The sequence below is a fragment of the Parasteatoda tepidariorum genome, chromosome 7, assembly GCF_982258835.1.
Source record: "Parasteatoda tepidariorum strain Cologne lab strain chromosome 7, Ptep-v5.0, whole genome shotgun sequence".
Taxonomy (NCBI): Eukaryota; Metazoa; Arthropoda; class Arachnida; order Araneae; family Theridiidae; genus Parasteatoda; species Parasteatoda tepidariorum.
In genome coordinates this window covers 36,367,015-36,388,034 of record NC_141761.1, presented here as the reverse complement: position 1 = coordinate 36,388,034, position 21,020 = coordinate 36,367,015, and the positions used below count along the sequence as shown (strand labels likewise).

At 31.0% G+C, this 21,020-nt stretch overlaps 1 protein-coding gene across 2 annotated transcripts in view; it reads right to left on the bottom strand.

Annotated features, from left to right (window-relative positions):
* Positions 1–4,401: 4,401 nt before the first annotated feature.
* LOC107440015 (short-chain dehydrogenase/reductase family 9C member 7) overlaps positions 4,402–21,020 on the bottom strand; it is a 43,257-nt gene continuing 26,638 nt past the window's right edge. The window contains exon 5 of one of the 2 annotated variants that reach the window (XM_016052785.4): positions 4,402–6,031. In XM_016052785.4, the coding sequence (XP_015908271.3) occupies positions 5,689–6,031 (343 nt within the window). In that variant the 3' untranslated portion in view covers positions 4,402–5,688. Of the gene's footprint in view, positions 6,032–15,980; positions 16,955–21,020 lie in introns of those variants that run through there. The other variant, XM_016052786.4, reaches the window with a different exon arrangement.

Below are 21,020 nucleotides of genomic sequence, written 5' to 3'. Positions count from 1 at the left end.
GCAAGTGATTAACTTATGCAGGTTTCACTGTATTATATATATTTTGCAATGTTGCAGTAAAGCCCCCCCAAAAAATGCTGTAAGGAAACCTAAATTTTATTCTTGAAAGTTTCAAACAGATTTAAGTCAGCTCATATGTCTGCATCATAGATATTGTGCAATATTACTTTGTTCAGAAAAGAAAATGGTGCTTTGTATAATATCATTTGCTTATGTAACTATTTTGTGAGATTACAGAGCTTTTCGAACAATATATTTTATTGTAACTTGTATTTACTATACTTGTAAAGAGATGTATGAATAAAATTTGATATGTGTAATATATTTTTTTATCATTCAATAACATTTTATCAAAACAATAACAAAAATAACTTAAATCAACTATTTTTAATTCAGTATTTCTTATAATTACGATTTTTTTTAAACAAAAATCTTATCATGTGGGAGGACACTGATCCATTACATTACATAATAAGTTTATTGGAATCTCTTTGTTATCTAAACTTGTTCTGTTGGTTCACTAGCTGCCAAAACTATTGGTTTACAAAAAAAAAAAAATTTTCAAGGTTTGTTATATTATTTTGTTGAATGTGGCAATCTTTTATTAAACATAAAATTTCGTAAAATATTTAAGCTGCTTTGGTCATTTCCAGTTTTAATTTTTTTTCTCTATTTTTTATTTTAGCAGTTTGCAACCACATTAAAATTTTAACAAAATTTGTGAAAATAATAATAGTATTTTTTGAAAATAATAAATGTAGCACTTAGTTTTTTGATTGGTATTAAGTTTTTTTTAAACTTAATTGCAATAATTTTAATTGTTATTCAGGATTTTTCTTTAATAAGAAATTTTTCGTAACTTTTAATAATCAAATTATTTTGATGCTACATAGTATTTTGACTGTAAAAGACAATTGTTTTATTGTTATTATTCCTTGTGCTTGTTTTAATAACAAAGAACTTGTTTCAGCCAAGGTGTTATGGTCTATATTTTACCACAGTATCAAATGTACAGTGTTTCAACAAAAATAAAGGTATTTTTTTGCCTTAAAGGTTTTTAAAGATGAGAATTAGCAAACATTATCTATATATTCCCGAGCAACAATTTTTCCTTTGGCTGAAAATTGGCTTAATAATATGGATCCTATAAGAACAATATTGAGAACAACACCGAGAGAACAATATTGGGATAGTTAGATTTTTAACATTGGTCCTAGAATGGCCTATATTGGCTGTAAAATATTGGGTGAATCGAACAATTCTATTTGGGGTCAATATTGGAAAAAGAACGACCCTTTGAGCCAAGATTCGTAAATGTTATGATTATTGCTAGGGTATATATGTAAACAAAGAAAACAATAAAAAGAATGTTAAATAAAAGAAGTTTAGAAAATTAAAGAAAAGATATATTTTCAGTACTGTAAGAAAACACAATTAAATTCGAAAAGGATAAAACTTATTTGAAAAAAAAACGCTCTAATAAGCAGCAGAAATTTCAGAAAAAAGTATCAATACAAGAAACGAATGAAATAAAAATATGACCACCGAAGCCGACGTCTTCAGGGGGTACCGGCCTCGGTAGCCATTAAAAACAAAACCATTTCTATTTGAGGGAGAAGCAAATGCTTAAAATATCTCCCTCAGTACCCCGATGGTTTTGTATAGAGGTCCAGGAAAAACAAGATACATTCAAAATAATTAAGAAAAGAAACTCAATCAAAATCATCAGAAAAATAAAAACTCACTAAGTCACAGGTCAAGCATCAACTTCAAAAGCAAGTAGAAGAAAAGAAAACACTAAAAACTGAAAAACCAACGCCCCCTATTATAATGCGCAGAAGAAGTTTAAAATGAAATGGAAAAGGTCAGGAGAAAGAAATACGTAGACAAATTAATAGAATGCTTAACTGGGGCTGCTCAGTTAAGACTAGAATTGCGCCCTGTTAAAAGAAAAAATTAAATAAAAACTTAGAAACCATCAATCATTTTTTTAATTAAAAAATTAACATTACAAAAATTAAAAGGAAAATCATTTTTACTCAAATTATTTAAAAAATTATCCACAGCTTCCCGAAAACTTTCAACATTATTGCAAATTTTTTTGATCCTAACTAATTGTGAAAAAACAAGATTTTTGAATATATTACTACACAAATTAGTTTTAAAGTTGCAGAAAAAAATAACATTAAATTTAAAAGCTTTTCTTTTATCAAACACACCAATTTTAATAAAACTGTTAACAATATCAATTTTAAAATCTAAATATTCAACATTAAAACAATCCTCATTAGTTTTCTTCAAGACCAAATCTCCAGGATAAATACTATAAAAAAAATTATAATCATCACAATTAAACAAAATCAAATCATCAATGTATCGGAAAGCATTAAGTTCTTTATGTTCAAGAAATTTAGCCTCAAAAAAAATGTTGGCAAAAGCCCCAGAAAAGGAATTACCTTGTGGAATTCCAATAATTTGTTTATAAAAATCTAAACCATTAAAAAGAACATTCTCAAAAAGATTAAACTTGCAAAAATTCAAAATAAATCACAAGTTTCGCCTAGGAACTGCACCAAATTTGAAACCAGCACGGGAACAACGAAGGGTTGACTCAGAATATGACATATACTTTTCAACCTGGAACCTATGTTTGCAATACCCCTCCCAATGCTTCTGTTAGATATCAAAAATGTATGTATACGAGTTTTACCCTTATCGCACCCCCACTCCCCAGCCGTTGCTGAGATTCGAACCCGGTTCACCTCATTGGGAGGCGAGAGCTCTATCCCCTGAGCCACCGCGGCTCGATAAATAATATTTGCCAACATGTTTTCCAAGTTGGAGTTTCATTTTGTTTTCTCAAACATGCATTTTTTTCAAGACTTGTATAATACTAAAAAATTTTGCCCCTATTCGCTTCGCTCACCAACCCTCGTAATTGCCTCTGATCTATTTTAGTTTTTTACTTTAAAATTCACTATTTTTCAAAAAAAAAAAAAAAAAAGAATAATAATAATCAAATAAAAAAAGAGAAAGAGATTACTTTGGTTATGAAATATATAATTTTCCAATTTTATGAAAGAAAATTTTGTTAGTATGTTGATCGTGACAATACAAATGATTATTGCATATGAAAAAAAAAAATATTTGAACTTGGGAATATAAAATGTATGATAAATTAAGGAGTAATTTCACTTGTACATTTCTGATTGTAATGCCACAATTGGCATTACACATTTATTTCCTATCTTTTAAAAATATCTTTCATTACTTAAGCTGATTTTTATTAATAGAAGAATTAGATTTAAAATAAATCAAAAACTTAATCTTTTTAAACGAACATAAAATATTTATTTCTTCTCTTCTAGATCAATGTAACGGATACTTTTTTTTTTATTTCATTACTAATGCAGACTTATAAATTCACTGTCGCCTCTAATCGAAAACAAAAATCTATTTATAACTTTTTATTCTAAATTTCCAACGGCTAAATGTTTCGGTTGCATGGTAGTAATAATTCTCATAAATTTGTTGGCGACTCGTGATCGCCAAGGTGTTCTTTTAAACCCATGTTGATATGCAAGTTGGTTTTGTTTTGGCTATGGTATATTAGGATAAATCGCCAACTTTGGATCTCCGGCCCATACTTTCTCTGTCCGTTGAGAATAATTATATTCACTTTTAATTTCAAATTTGTGGAGGCTGGGAGCCCTTTGGGGCCTCCCTAGTCTCAATTTTTAAAACGGTCAGAAAGGATGTTCTGGCTTTATGATCTCTCAATAGAGAGTATTCTGATTTCATCCCTTTAAGGGATTTCTTATTTTTTGATGAATAAATGGCCATTGTCTAAATCACAAATTATGCTTAATAAAATCTAAATTTACATTCAACGATTTGTACATTATTTCCTGGAAACTCAATTGTTCAATTCATTCATTAATGGCCTAAATGAACATTCATGTACTACACTATACAACTATTGGCGGCTACTGACGGAGAAACAAAACCTCCGTCATACTGATTAAGTTCTTTGTACAACTACTACTATTATCATTGTAAAAGTTTGTTGCTCTTCTTTTTTTTTAACGAGATTTTAAGCTGTATTAATTTTTGTGGCGATTCAATTTGCATACTATTTATTGTGGTGGAACATTATGTATCATAGTATAATTTTCTTTTTATTGACAGAGAAATTGCCTGTCGTTGAAGTGATTGTCGCTCAAATGAACACTATCTGAACATTACACATATGCTGATTTTTTTAGGTACTATTCCTTTGTGTGCTTTCATAGAAATGATTACTCTTAACTAAAACTTGTTCTTAAATACATTTTTTTTTTCATTCCAGCTACAAGAATGACAAAGGTTAAGACAGAAGTTTTTCATATAGTAGAACATTCAGCAAAAATAATAAATGATTTATTTTAATATGTTCAAAAAAGCTACAAATAGTAAATCACAATAGTTTATACCTATATACGAAAAGATCTATATTAAAAAGGCAAACTGTGAAAATAAATTCTCAAAAATTTGTCCCTAATCAAATACTTCAACAAAATAAAAATATTCTTTAACTTATATATATCACAGAGGAAAAAAAATCTAACATGACAGTTAGTTTCAATATAAAAATCTAAATCAGGTATAATAAGATTAAACTCTTTTTCTATGGATAAGGTTTTCTACACTAGGGTGCGCTGCAAGCTCTTTACTCCATATACTTCGGGTTACTGTTTCCGATGTATTTTGAAGTCATTTGGCTCGTTACGTGACCATTGTATTTTGAGACACTCCTCAGTAGTATTTATTATATGCGTGTATTTATTACCTGATTTATTATTTATATTGTTTAGTGAAATCACATACATTTGCAGGCTTGTTTGCTCAATTTAGGCTTATAAACCTTTGTCAAGTAGAAGGACAGATAGAACAATTTAGAGAAGGACATCACAAAGAATACATCCAGGGTTACAACGGGATTCGAACCCGCCACCTCCACGCTTCACATTGCGTTTGACGAGCGATACAGTTCGGCCAGGTAGGCCCCTTTATTATTTGTATTTAAAAAAAGAATCGAAAGAAGAAGATTGAGATTTTCTGTTTGCTGCGTTCTACGTAGGCAACAAAAATAAATAAATGAAACAAATCTCAAAATTAGTTACTAAGTTCGTCTACAAACAACGGCGCTGACTGGGAAAACCAATAAAAGAGATGTTTCCCGCGGCATGTTAGATCATTCTAACTGGAAAGTTTGCACGAACGTCTTTTAAATAGTGGTTTTTATCAAAATAGTTTTTCGTAGTTTTTCTCAGTTTGTAGTACCATCTGTTGGTAAACTTAGTAACTAATTTTGAAACTTTAAGTCAAGAAATCGCTGGGTTTCAAAGCAGAAGGCGGCAAATCGCACATTTCTATCACCTTCCGTTTTCATCAAATTGATTATTAGTATCGTCAGTCATTTTCAAGATACTCAACGGCATATAAATGTATAAAAATTGAATTTTAAAACAATAACTATTTGAGAACAAAATGTGATTGTTTCATGTACAATTCCACAGAATTGACCCCAAAGTAGATAACTACTTCCGAAAACAATTATCCCAGAACAAGGTAAATAAATATTTTGTTCATATGTGTCCCACTTACATGTAGATCAAATCAAATATCATCATTTTAGTCCAAGCAATTTCATTTCTGTGCAACAGGTGGATCGATTTTAAGTATAAATTCGTCATGAAGGGCTAAATCAGCAAGTGGCTTGGCAATTCTGTTCATGAACCAGAAAGAAAATCGTGAGTAAACCGTCCCTGGGTTGTAAGCATATTTTGGAGTTAAGGCCATGACGCTTTCTTCTAAGCAGTCCACAACTTCCTGGGGTTTATCACTTATGGAGTATGTCAAGAATTTCATGACATTTTGGATGAAACGATGAGAGTAATTACTTGGAAAGTATTGCTTCACATCTTGTGGGGCTTCATCCCATGACTTCGCTATATATTGGTTTATAGCTCTTTCATTCGTAATAGGAGTTCTGAAAAAAAAATTTATAAAATAAGATCATGGTTATAATATTTTTATTATACAGGGTTATTCATAATTCTCTCCGCCTGTAAACGCCATTTTTCTTTACTACAGCTGGCTTCAGTGGTACATGTTACTGTCATCTACCGGCAACTGCTTAAATTAAAACTTGGAATACTTTCGGAATAATTTCATATGCTCTTTTTTGCCATATTCGTCTTCGTTTTTTTACTATAACGCTTCGAAACCCCGGAGGGAATTAAGAATAACCCTGTATATAGAGTGTTTCGTAAGTACCGACCTTACATGGGCAATGAAATAAATTTTTTTCATTTCATTACTCATGCACAAAATCCATTCAAACAGTACTAATTTTAAGGATGCTAATTAATATTCAAGTGAGAGAAAAACAAAAATGCTGTTGAAATCTTGGAAAGTTTCAAAACCTGTTTGATTATCAAAAGAAAAAGAGAAGAGTCGTAGAGTAGAAACGTCTCTAAGTTTCATAAGGTAATCAAACTTGTTTTGTATTTCATACCGCCTCCCTTGCAAGTGATTTGACAGATTGCGTTATCGTTTTTATTTCTTCCTTCCTCACTTAAATATAAATTTGCGATTCCTAATGCGCATACTGTCTTAATTTCATTTTATCTAGGATTCATAAATGTATATTAAGAGCGATATTTACGGAACACCCGGAATATTTCGCACATGAAGATATTAAAAATATTAGAATACTACTTTAAATTAATATTGGGTATTTGAATAGTTTGGGTAGCATTAATGAATGTTTAAAATGCCGTATGCATATATAATTTTCCCAATGAATGAAAAATAAGAAAACCTGTTTCATTACCTGAATAAAATAAAAGGTGTTTCTGTAAGTACTTTACAACTCCTCCCTGTTTCCCTCAGCAATCAAACAAATTTTATTGTTTTGAGCTCTGTGCAGTGGTAATTCATTAGTTAGCGTTTTAGCTTTTTCCTCCCATGAATATTAATTTGCGATCCTTAATGTGCTATTTTTTAAAATTAATTTTAGACAAGGATTTTAAAGAAATATACATTAAGGGAGGTTCTTATAAAACACTCTGTATATTTTAAGATACCTTTACAGAAGTTATTAAAAAACAGAACGAAGGGAAATTGTTGCCCTTAGGTACCCAATGAAGATGAGATAAAACATTAACTGGGTTTTAACAAAACAACTGATTCAAAAAGCATTTAAAAAAAACTTTGATTTAGCCAAAAACTAAAAATTGGTTAGAGCAGAGTAAGTGTTCAGGAGCACAGAAAACCACTTGGATGCTAAAAACGTCGCATCGGGTTATATCATGCAGAAATCGAGAAGTTTGTTTCAAATGTAAGAAGCCATGTCACCATAGAAATTCGAAGAAGTGCATGAATATGAAAAACTGTTCCACAGCTGGAAAAAAAAAATTAATAATAATAATTCTTAACGTGGCCACAATCCCTGCAAGCAAGAGCTAATAAAGAAGTTGAGAGGACGCATCAATAACGGAGACAAGAATATGATTTTAGATTATTCAGGTTATGGAAATTCAGGTGATTTTAGAATTTTTTTTTTCTTTTTTAAGTATTAATGTTTGAGGGTAGTTTAAGTTGTGAAAAGCTTTTAGACACCATTCACACTAAAAAAAAATAAAAGTTTCAAAAAATTAAAAAAACACATAAATGTAGAAAAATCAAAAAGTTATTCAAAATTTCTGATCTCTTAATTTCACTCTCTTACATTTTCGCGAAAATCAGCAAAAGTTCTAAAAGTTATCAAATGTTATTTATTTTTATCCTAGAATTCAAAATGACAAGAGAAGAGTGCTCTAAGGGGAATTGCAACGGATTTATGTTCCTCTAAAATGAGATGAAAACATTTTAGTGCTCACCGAAGGATTTTTATAGCTCTGAGCATTGATGGTTGTATTTGGATGTATAAAGGTATTTTACTTTGCCACCAACTATTAGTTTTTCTTCCACCTACTAGTGGATTTATGGCTTTAGAGACATATCACACTCTTGCGTAACATGCTTCTGTGTTTAGGTTCTGTGCAGTGTAGACCTCAGTTCTAAAAGTTCGTTTTCACTGTAGTTTTTCTTCATCTTGTTTTACAAACCTATCACATTTTTACCTAACATAAAGTTAAAATCCCCGAAAACTTATCACTTCAGTAGAAATTGAAAAGTTATCCCTCTTCTTACTTCGGATGGTGATTTCTACCATCCTGAGTGCAAATGTCCCATTTTTTAGATGGACAAAATTAAAATACACAGTCTAACTAAGTTTCTAAATTTCTCTCATATTAAAAAAAAAAAATCTGTTAAACATCTGTAAAAAAAAAAAAATTATCTCTTTCCTGTTTTTAACTTTAATGAATTTAAATCTATAATGACTGGTGAAGTATATTGTGTTTGTGATGATGTGTTAGTCAGAAATATTAAGGGAACTTTTAGAGAGTTTTAATTATCAAAAGCCGGACATATACCCACCACCTCCCCCCTTCTAAGTATGCCCATGTCTACAGCAGAGCGAGCAGTACTCTTTCTTTTAGCAAAATTTTCGGGTAGTTTTAACCGCTTTCCCGCTATTTGTGTCTTCTTCTCCCGCTTATTTGTGTTGACTATTATTGATTTGTTGTTTATTGTTTGAACTAGCAAATTTATTGCTCAAAAAACGTTCGTTCTCTAAAACAACACGCTTGAGATAAAAATTGCCAAGCTATGTCATTTTGTAATGATATAACAGATAACCAGGAATAAAAATATCGCCAAATTAGCGACTTCTTTGAAAATTCGATAACCAAATCTCTTCGTTTAAAAATAAAAGTCTAATTTATTCTTAAGAATGTTGCCTTACTATGCAAAAGGAACAATTGATAGAATTGTAGCGCATCTACCACTACAAAAATACAATCCCTATTCACTAGTATATAAGACATGTTAACTCGATTCTATGATGGGGTACCTTTTCATAGATGAAGGTTGACATGGTCGATAACTACTATCTCCCACATTGGTGACCTTTGGACGTGATGTGAACACGCCTACTTTGACAGAAACGCCCACTTCTATGGATGGTCCACATTAAACAGTTGACTTGCAACTTGTGACTGCAACATCATCCACCTCCGCGTGCTGTTGCTACTCAGTCTCGATCACACACAACGTATTCACTCGACTGCTAAAGGCAACACAGGAGCGACCACGACTATGAACTTAATACAGCTCTCACGATCAGCACTCAAAAGTACGGTGATCTTAGTACAGCTCTCCCGATTTCTCACAAAAGAGCAATGAATCAACTAGTGGTATTCGTTCATCGAATTCTATCACAGCTATAATTCTGGTGGGGGAGTATTGTAGTGTATCTACCACTACAAAAATACAATCCCTATTCACTAGTATATAAGAGATGTTAACTCGATTCTATGAGGGGGTACCTTTTCATAGATGAAGGTTGACATGGTCGATAACAATTCTCTCCACAGAATACATATCTTATGAATCGCAGGAAATTTGAGCTCATACTCTTATTTACTTTTATGCTTCTATAAATGAGCAACAATAAATTCTGCTCCACCTACATTAGTAATTTAAAGTATAGAAATAAGTGGGTTCAGGCAAACGTAGAATAATCCAGGAAGTTTCAAATGAAAAAATAAATTCTGTTCCACCTACATTAGTAATTAAAAGTATAGAAATAAGTGAGTTTAGGTAAACCTAGAATAATCCAGGAAGTTTCAAATGAAAAAATAAATTCTGTTCCACCTACATTAGTAATTAAAAGTATAGAAATAAGTGAGTTTAGGTAAACCTAGAATAATCCAGGAAGTTTCAAATGAAAAAATAAATTCTGTTCCACCTACATTAGTAATTAAAAGTATAGAAATAAGTGAGTTCAGGTAAACCTAGAATAATCCAGGAAGTTTCATTTGAAACAATAAATTCTGTTCCACCTACATTAGTAGTTAAAAGTATAGAAATAAGTGAGTTCAGGTAAACCTAGAATAATCCAGGAAGTTTCATTTGAAACAATAAATTCTGTTCCACCTACATTAGTAATTAAAAGTATAGAAATAAGTGAGTTCAGGTAAACCTAGAATAATCCAGGAAGTTTCATTTGAAACAATAAATTCTGTTCCACCTACATTAGTAATTAAAAGTATAGAAATAAGTGAGTTCAGGTAAACCTAGAATAATCCAGGAAGTTTCATTTGAAACAATAAATTCTGTTCCACCTACATTAGTAATTAAAAGTATAGAAATAAGTGAGTTCAGGTAAACCTACAATAATCCAGGAAGTTTCATTTGAAACAATAAATTCTGTTCCACCTACATTAGTAATTAAAAGTATAGAAATAAGTGAGTTCAGGTAAACCTAGAATAATCCAGGAAGTTTCATTTGAAACAATAAATTCTGTTTCACCTACATTAGTAATTAAAAGTATAGAAATAAGTGAGTTCAGGTAAACCTAGAATAATCCAGGAAGTTTCATTTGAAACACTAAATTCTGTTCCACCTACATTAGTAATTAAAAGTATAGAAATAAGTGAGTTCAGGTAAACCTAGAATAATCCAGGAAGTTTCATTTGAAACAATAAATTCTGTTCCACCTACATTAGTAATTAAAAGTATAGAAATAAGTGAGTTCAGGTAAACCTACAATAATCCAGGAAGTTTCATTTGAAACAATAAATTCTGTTCCACCTACATTAGTAATTAAAAGTATAGAAATAAGTGAGTTCAGGTAAACCTAGAATAATCCAGGAAGTTTCATTTGAAACAATAAATTCTGTTTCACCTACATTAGTAATTAAAAGTATAGAAATAAGTGAGTTCAGGTAAACCTAGAATAATCCAGGAAGTTTCATTTGAAAAAATAATGTTTTTCAAAATGCAACAGGGAAGTAATCTTGCCATAATTTGTTTGCATTCTGATATTTGAAAGAAAAAAAATGAAAAAAAAAGCAATATTTTTAATTTTATTGTTTACTTGAGCGTACTTTTTTCTATACTTAAAAATTAAAAAAGAAAAAAATGGAGGGGAAACAGAATTTGCCATGAAAAGTTACTCCTGCGATATAGCGTCCTCTTAACAGTGTATCAAACTAGACAGAGCCTGATTAGAACAAAAATTATGATTATTTTTCTATGCTAACTACCTAATCGGGTATCGTTAAAATAATAACCATCGAATATTATTGATTATAACCAAAATGCAGTATTCTTAATCCGTCTTGGCCACTAGAGCCGATTTGGAATAACCTTAAAAACTCAAGCTAAGCATGTTTAAGTGAAATTTGCCTTTCATAACAAAAAAGATGTATCTGAATAATGTCACATGCTTTTAATATGAAAATATATCTTTCTTTGATTGTAAACTCAATTATTTTGAAAGAAAAGAAAACGTGTGCTGTAAGCCCTTTTTAAGTTTTAATCTGCAGACCCACTGCCTAAAACACGAAAAAACACTCGTTGAAACTATTTTCCATTTAAAACCTCAAATGGAAATGTCAAATATATTAATATTCTGCTTTTTCAAACTGAGGTCGCGATCTTTAAATAATAACGGATTTACTTTTTCTAAAGCTCAAAACACTTTTATTTTCGAATGTGTATAAATATTTTGTTACACGAACTTTAATATTGAAATGATATTTAAATAAAGGAAAGATTTTGTATTTATTTTGTTCATTCAAAATATTAAATCCTTGAATTCGTTTACTATTGAATTTTTTGAATTCATTGAATATTTTGTGAACAGAAAAAACTTATTAGACTCATTTCTTTTATTCGTAGTACATTTTTCGAACTAGTGAAATTAAAACTTTCAAGTTCTCTAATAGAAGAAATTAAAAAGGCAAATTATATTAAATCCTAGAAATAGGCAGACCTAGATATAGCTTTAATTTATTTTATGATTCATTTTTATTTTATTATTTATTTAATTTCCCAAGTTGTGTACTGTAGCAGAATAGTATGACTGTAAGGAAGCTGAGGTAATTTTTAATCCTATTTTTGAAAAATACGTTTTCAAATTCGTCAAATGTCGACGCTGCTGTGCAATTCAAATAACAACTATTTTCCATCTATTGCTATTGCTGTGAACGCCAAAATAGAATTTCAAAAAACTCATAAAACAAAATTTATTTTTGAAAAAAAATTTTTTTTTTTTAAATATGTTGCTCACAATACAAAGATGCCAAATATATAAAAATATCAATTTTTAATTTTTCTTCACTTACGTTGATTTTTCAATTGCACCGGCATTACGCCAGTATCATGTTTAAAGCAAACGTCAATAATTTTGAATCATTCCAATTTTAAAATTATTCACAAATTGAAAGTTTTGACAACTAAAATTTTGTATCTAATTTTAACACCGCACTAGTTTGACATTGCATTATTTTCACACAATTTAAAATAAAAAATAAATAAAAAATTCAACGTTAAACCGTGATTGCATTGCAATTTATTTTATAACAATCATAAGAGGAACTGTTTTTCAACCACCAGGAAATATTTAATATTCAATCCAGTTATGAAAAGTGCTTAACAAAGAATTAATTTCTAACGGGGAAAAAATATGGATATCTTTCCCAACAGAATAACACGTGACATCTTTTTTACAAAAATATTTGAACAACTGATGGGAGGAAAAAATAGCGTTTTTTCAAATAGTATAATTTAAGTTGGAATAATATCGTTTGTAATACAAAATAAATCAATCTACAACTTTCGTGACAACAAAATTCGAATAAAGCAACAAACAATATTACAGTCAACAGTTAAAAATAATAATGTTGATATATAAGTAGGAGAGATTCGTAATAGATTTTAAAAGTTATTCCTTGAAACAAGTTCTAAAGTTCGAAGTTTTGATAAGTTTGACATGGCCGCATTCGTACGCATTATCTTTTGTTTAATAGTTGTTTTTGTGTTAGTGGACAGTAAGCCACAACAATATCAAAGTTTTGCAAGTAGTAGCGTGACCTATAGAAATCAAGAAGGTCAAATTGTCACAAAACGAACGTCAAGTGTCGGAGGCCCAAATGGTCAAAATACGCAGCAAACATACGTGACCGTCAGCGGAACCTCCAGTATCAATTACGGAAAATAGAAAAAGTGGGAAATCAACGGAAAATGCAAAAGTTAATGGAATTTTAAACAATACTGTATTTGCTAATTCAAACCAGGTGTTTTATATAATTAAATTATCAAGTTTTCATACGAGAAGTTACGGAACACTGAACTCTTCCATTTGATGATGGAGCTGTGACTTGGGTTCATAAAAGAATGTTTTATAAATTTGATGAACTAAGAAAATGTTTGCACATTTTCAACATGATTTTTTTCTCCAAATTCAAAATAAGAAAGTATTTTTAAAATATGAATATTTGAATGATATAATATCTGTAAATTTAATCAAACTCAAAATAAGAAAATATTTTTACTATATAAAGATGGTTTTATATTTTAAATGAAATAATGTCTGGAAAAAAAATGTTTTAAATAACTCAAATTCAAAATGTTTCTCTAATGCGAATATCGTTCATTTTGAATGATATGATGTATGTAAATGTTTTTCTAAACTAATAGTATTCGAAATTAGAAAGTATATTTGTAAAATTAAAATTGTTATTTTTTTTCATTGATATGATATTTGTAAATGTGTTATAGCGCAATAGAAATGGTTTTAAAAATGTAAAATCATAGCTATAATAATATTGCATAGCAGTTATAATTTTTTTTAAAATTATTGGCTATTTTAATAATTTTATAACAATATTGTACATTTTGGATTCATATAAAAATATTAGAGATATTAAATTAAGATGCTTTTGCTTGTAATTGGAACTAACATTTTTATTTTGAATTTTTGTATATTGGTTTTCATAATAATTTTATAATTATATCATTTTTACTAAAGTACGGAGTCACGTTTATATTATAAAATAATTCGTCGGCACTAGTAAAAATTAAATCCATAAAAATTTGTTTATAAAGTAAAATTTTGATTTTTTTGAACTTTAGCTTATTGTTCTCTGTCATATTAACCAAAGATAGGCATCGTTCATTCAGAATAATGAATAATAAGTAAATGAATAATTAGATGAAATCTCCCAGAATAGTTAATAAACATTTAATCATAATTCAGAAATTTTTCGACTGAAGACTATATTTATTATTTTTAGTTTTTATTTCTTATTCTGTTGTCAAGAATAAATTAACAATGATCAATTTCTTGATATACTACTCAGAGTTAGGTGCCGATTACAGTAATCGGTTACAATTGCAATCAATTACAAATTATAATTACATAGTAATCAACTATTTGTAATCATGATTAGTGATCACGAAAACCAATAATCATAATTTCTGATTACAAGCTGTCGCGAATACATATAATCAAAATGAACGCTTGTCAGTAATCATGATAATCAGTAATCATAATCAAACTATTACAAGTAATTATATTATACGATTACAGCACGAACCAATGACCCAGAGTTAAGTGCCAATTACAGTAATCGGTTACAATATCAATCAATTACAGATCATAATTACATAGTAATCATGATAATTACATAGTGGTCATAAGATAGATAATTACATAGTGATCACGAGAACCATTAATCATAATTTCTTATTAAAGGCAATCGCGACTACATGTAATCAAAATGAACGCTAGTCAGTAATCATGATAATCAGTAATCATAATCAAACTATTACAAGTAATTATATTATACGATTACAGCACGAATCAATGTAACCGTAATTTCAAATGATTTTAATTAAACTGCATTCAGGAATGTAAATGAATTATTACATTTATCACACTGTATAGATTGCATATGTCATTGAATTAGATTGTTAGGATTACTAAATGAAAATTTTAAAGAAAATTAATGAATGTTTTAAGGAAAAATTTTGCAGCGTGCAGAAAGAAGTGAACACTCTGAATAACTTTTAATTTAATCATCGGATTTCGATGCACTAAGATCCAGTTTTAATAAATAGAGAGTCTAATGACTATCACACCAGAGAAAAATAAGAGCAACCGTAAGTGTAACTTCAACTCTATCCGCAACTCTAAAGGCGATTCCTCCGTTCGGAGTTGTCGAATTATTCAAAGACCCAGAGTTAAGTGCCAATTACAGTAATCGGTTACAATTGCAATCAATTACAGATCATAATTACATAGTGATCACGAGATAGATAATTACATAGTGATCTCGAGAGCCAATAATCATAATTTCTTATTAAAGGCAATTGCGACTACACGTAATCAAAATGAACGATTGTCAGTAATCATGATTATCAGTAATCATAACCAAACGATTACAAGTAATTATGTTACGCGATAGTAACACGAGTCAATGTAACCGTAATTTCAAATTATTTAAATTAAATTGCATTCAGCAGTGTAAATAAATTATAACATTTATCACACTGTATAGATTGCATATTTAATTGAATTCGATTGTTAGGATTACTAAATGAAAAATCGTAGACATTGTAGTGTGCAAAAAGAAGTGAACACTCTGAATAACTTTTGATCTAATGATCGGGTTTCGAGAGTCTAATTTTAATTATGCTAATTAATTGGTGCAGACGATATTTTACGTTGGGAAATCAGACATAAAAACAAACTTGCGCTGATTAAATATACCTTTGTTTTTGACGGATTTGTTACGCTCAAATCTATAAAACCGAGATCTGTAAAATATATGGTCCCAATAGTACATGGCAGAAGAACTGTGGAAAGTTTGGATCACTTAACGTTAATTTTAGTTTTTGCGTATTTCGCTATATCTCCAGAACTTTTTTAAGCAAATCGTGTATCTAAAAATAATTTCATGAAAAAACAATATAATTTTTTAATTATTATTTAGTATGTTTTATTTTAGGTAAACAAAAGCCGAAGAAATTGGGCTCAATAAAGTAGTAAAAAGCATTTATTTCAATAACTATAAGAATAGATGAAAATTGAGCACATAATACATCTGAATTGTAATAATACGTAAACTTGGCACAAAGATAAAATTGAAAAGAATTACATGAATTACAATAAATACTTCAGCGCAGGGCAGTTCAAAACATTAATTCAAAAACATTAATTCGTAAGCATTGAAGGACATGATGAGAACATATCTGGATAGTTATATAAAATTGTTTGGATATACTTTAGTAAAATAAGATTTAAAAAAAAAAAAAAACAATTGGAAAACGCAGATGGGATAGGCTTGTTAAAAAGTAAACTTTTGTTGATCAGTGTTATTATAAAAGCCGGACTCTAGTGTATTATTTCAACTAGTGCATTGGCTGGCAAATCAACAAAAATAGAAAAAAACATCACACAAATTTTTAGACATTTTATAATGCCAATGCACGATTATCACTTTGTTTAGTGTCAAAAAAGCAATTCTCTGGTAGTAAACGTCATAGGCTGCACCAAATCGACCCAATATTATGCCCACTTAAAAAATCACATAACTAGAAATCACTAGAATCACACAAATAGAAAAGGGTAGGACAAAGCAATTTCCTAGAAGTTTTTTCTTTTCTCAAAAAACACTTCTTAAATTTTAAAGCATTTCTTCTCCAGCTATTTCACGAATTATAAGAAAATCGGCTAAAGGTCTCGGTAAACGACTATAAATCCAGAAAGAAAATCTAGAATAAAGTGTTCCAGGATTGTAAGAATACTTCGGATCAAAAGCCATAACACCCTCTTCCAGGCAATCCACAACCTGTTCAGGTTTGTCACAAATAGATAAGTTTACGGTCTTGTCCACTGCTTTAGTATGCTGTTGTATATAGTTATCGGGATAAATATCCTTTATTTCCTGAGGAGTTTCTTCCCAAGTTTTGCAATTATAAGCCAGAATAGAACGCTCATCCGTTATGGGGGTTCTGAAACAGAAACGGAAGAATGCATGATTATAAAAAAAAATATAAAGCGTTCTTCCTTTGATGAAATACAAGTTTATTTTTATTGACTTATAATAACCACGCACTCATGACGAGTTCAACACATCAGCATAACTTTAAGCTACGATAGAGTACATCGACGTTAATGTTGTCACAAAACGCATCAGAGATTCATCAGATCCCAAATTCGTATCCTTCGTGAATAGGCCTAATTATTCCGCTAAAAAAGTACAGTTGCAAATAAAACTTCTTTTTTACCGTTTAATTTAAGCTGAAGTATTTACTGAAACCGTTTAAAAAACGTGAAATAATAATTACAGAAAAAAACTTAAAACGTACCACGTCTCTAACAACATTTTATCTTAGGTACAGTATGGCTCAACAAGATTGTCAAGTCTATATTAGTCCAAAATGAACGTAGATAAGCTCATATTATTAAATGCAGGTTATATCTAGGTTGAAGCGCCGGAATAGCCCGGTCGGTAGGGCGCTGGGTCCATGTCCGAGAGTTCGTGGGTTCGAACCCCGCCGGCCGAAGACTCCTCGTGTAGTAAATGGTGACTGATGCGCGATAAATCTGTCGAGTCGCAAAAGTCCTCTATGTTCTCATAACAAATCAAAACCTCTGGGGGTACTGGATTGGAGATCGATCGTTCTCTGATTCAGGTCAAAATTACGATCTGTGTATGAATGAATGGATGTATGAATGGGTTCGCCCTATAAACGGGTGTGACGCATGGTGTGGCAGAAGTCGAATGCTTTGCCATAGATGGCGCCACTGGAAAACAAGAACAATCGCACCCCCTCTGCCTAAACGGGCATACGTCAACAACATCTAGGTTGAAAAATGGCTGAAAAAATATCGGGTGATTCGGTCAATTCTATATTGGGCCGTCAATGCAAAATAGTGGCTTATAACGGCTCTTTTAGCCCTTATTCGGCCATGGTTTTAAAATATTGATTCCATGACAACCTGAGTAACATTACTACTAGAGTTTATTAGTCTTCGTTCCTTGACTTTAAACAAGAATTTCAAGTTGAGCTTTGTGCTCTCTGCTAATTTTTTATTTTATTTTAATGGCTAGGTAAAAGATGTGTACTGATTTCTGAATGGAGTTATGAAAATAAGATGTCTACCCGATTTTAAGGTGACTTAGTTCCTGTTTCCCTTTTTGTATCTGTTAAACAAACGTTTCAGAAGTGCTGTTAGGCTTTGCTGTGTTAAATGTTTGGGGGAAGTCTGGAAAATCAGTTTTAATTAGTATTGAAAAATTTGTTTAATGACCATTTTGACAGAGCAATTTCAATTCAATTTATCTATACTTTTGAATTTTAAACGAAGTTTAAAGTGTCAATTTTCTTCCTGCAGAGTCATTTAAAACATTTTTAATGTATAATTTTTTAAAAATACAAACTTAAATTATTAAACTAGTTCACTTAATATAAAACAGACATAATTTATGGAGCTGAAATCTGCACAAAGAATTGAGAAATTCGAAATCTGGCAAAGGAAGAATTAGAGCTAATTTTGAGCAAATAATAGAAACTTTGATCATACAGATTTCATGCTTTACTATACATGCTCTACTGTAATTTAGCTACACAAAAGTTAATATAAAAAAAGGTAAATAAAACTAGCTTGTTTCAAGGCATTGCATTCAAGAAGTTAAACCCCAATTTATATAAATTTTGAGGGTAAATATTATACATCAATGTAACAGAAAAAAAATACGTTCTATGTTCATGCAATTACACTCTATCTCAGTATCTTTTTGAATGGTAGGACAAAATCGAGTTCCAAAAATAGCAGTGTTATAAACACTCTTCGTTCCCTAGCATGTAAGAAGTATTTAGCATAGAATGACAACAAAAATCCAAACCCACAGTCCAATCACATTAATGTGACCACCTGCCAAAAGCGAGAACAACATCCTTTCGCAGAGCAAACCGCTGCGAGATGTTCTGAAAAAGAGTCAATTAGGTTCTTGAATATGTTAACTGGTATATGCAGGTAGTTATGCTGACTACAGTACCGTGGCCAGCTGCACTAGGTAACGGAATTGAGGATTCATGGCAAAAATAACTCGATCGAGGTGGTTGCACAGATTCTTGATTGGGTTGAAGTCCGGGGAGTGTGTTGGCCGGGGAAGTACGGTAAACACATACTGGGCCTCTTCTACTCACTCACATTCACTGTGGGCTGTATGACACGTCGCATTATTTTACTGATAGATGGCAGGTGAGAAAATAATTCACATGTAGGGGTGGACATGGTCCGCAATGACAGAGGAGTGTTTGTGTTTATCTCTTGTGTCTTCCACAATGATGGATGCGCCCATAGAATGCCACAAAAATAATCCCAAGACCATAAGACTCCCTGTTCGAATTTGGAACAGGGTGCAGATTCCTTTATTTCAGACTATTGCAGGAAGTTTGCTTTCAGACGTATCATACCGTCTACTCCAACAGCCATCAGTCCGATGGAGCATAAATCATGATTCATCGGAAAAAGCCACTTGTCGCCACTCAATGAACGTAAAATTGCGGTAATAACGTGCAAATTCAAACCTTCGTTGCTGGTCAGCATACGTGCATTAACCAGGTGTCTGCTGCGTTGCTCACAAGCACAAAATTCGTTGAACTATCGTTCAGGACACACTGTTCGTTGCCCCTTGGTTCATCTGGAAGGTCAGTTAATCATGCAGGTCTACTCGCCCAATCGCATTTCTGTAGCAATCGTTCACCTCTGTCATCTACGGTTGATCTGTGGTGCACCACATTTGCCACGTCACTGATTTTGGATAGTGCCATTTGTAATGCCCGGTATGCTTTTACCACAGCGGCACGTGAATAGTTTACAAAGTTAGCCGTTTTGGAAATGAATCCACCATTCACCATTGACCCGAAATCCAATAATCAATCGCTTTTGGACGTCGGATAAATCACTCTGTTTCCGCATTACGTCAACGATTGTAATATTTTCCGATTTCTTTAGATACCTTTCACGCTCCACTGCAATGTACGTCCACCTGCCTTCTGTGCTTGGTTAGTTCACGTTGATGTCGGAAGTAAGTGGTGGTCACATTATGTGACTGGACTTTTATATCCTTGTACACATAGTATATGACTGAACTTGTATATTATAGTTAGCAGTAAATAAAAAAGAAAGGGGACAGTACCTATTTTAAGAAGGACTCAAATGACTTCTTAAATTTCTTTTTACCCAAAAAAGCAAATAACAGAGCAAGTAAAATTAATTTTTAAAAAAAAAATTTTTATTTTTCAAGAAGACTTAAAAAGGAGAAAATCATTTTATTCTTGCCAAACCTATATAGAAAGAAAACTGTAGTGCACATCAGTTAGGGAAGAATTTCTGTGGTTTTACTATTTTCTTCTATAGTTCTGTATTGCGTAGATTATTTAGGTCAGAAATTGATTAAAATTTTGATTATCGATAAAATCTGATATCACCACTTAGGAAACACTTTTAACTTTTATAGGCAGTATGCAGTTGAGATTTGAACACTCCAGCTAGTTGGTAAGTGGTAAAAATTTAGATTACGATACATTTTATGTCCCAGATAAATTTTGTTTATAGTTGTTCGGAAATGATTGAAACTTGTATAATCATCATATCCACTACACGGAGCTTTAATTCAATTTTAAACACTAGCTAGACGGAAAGTGGCGAATAAGTTCGCTTGTTGAGGTCGGGAAAAAAATCATTTTGTCAGAAAGTGGTCGGAATTGACGATAAATTCTACTAGGAGCGGTGAGGAAATGGTTGAAACTTGAATTTGCTATCAGTCACAAAACTTCAAAAGATATTAAAAAACTGTATCCTTTTGCACAGTTTTTGATTTATGTTTTTCTAACAGCATTTTTTTTTTATTAGCTCACTGCAAAAGCGCAAATTTTAGGAGGCACCGTCGTAAGTTTTTAACAGGCGATACACGTTTTAGAAGATTAAAAATGAAATCTTAATAATCATCGGTTATATTAAAAAGAAAAAGGAAGAAAAAAATTTATCCTAACAATTTTAATGCGT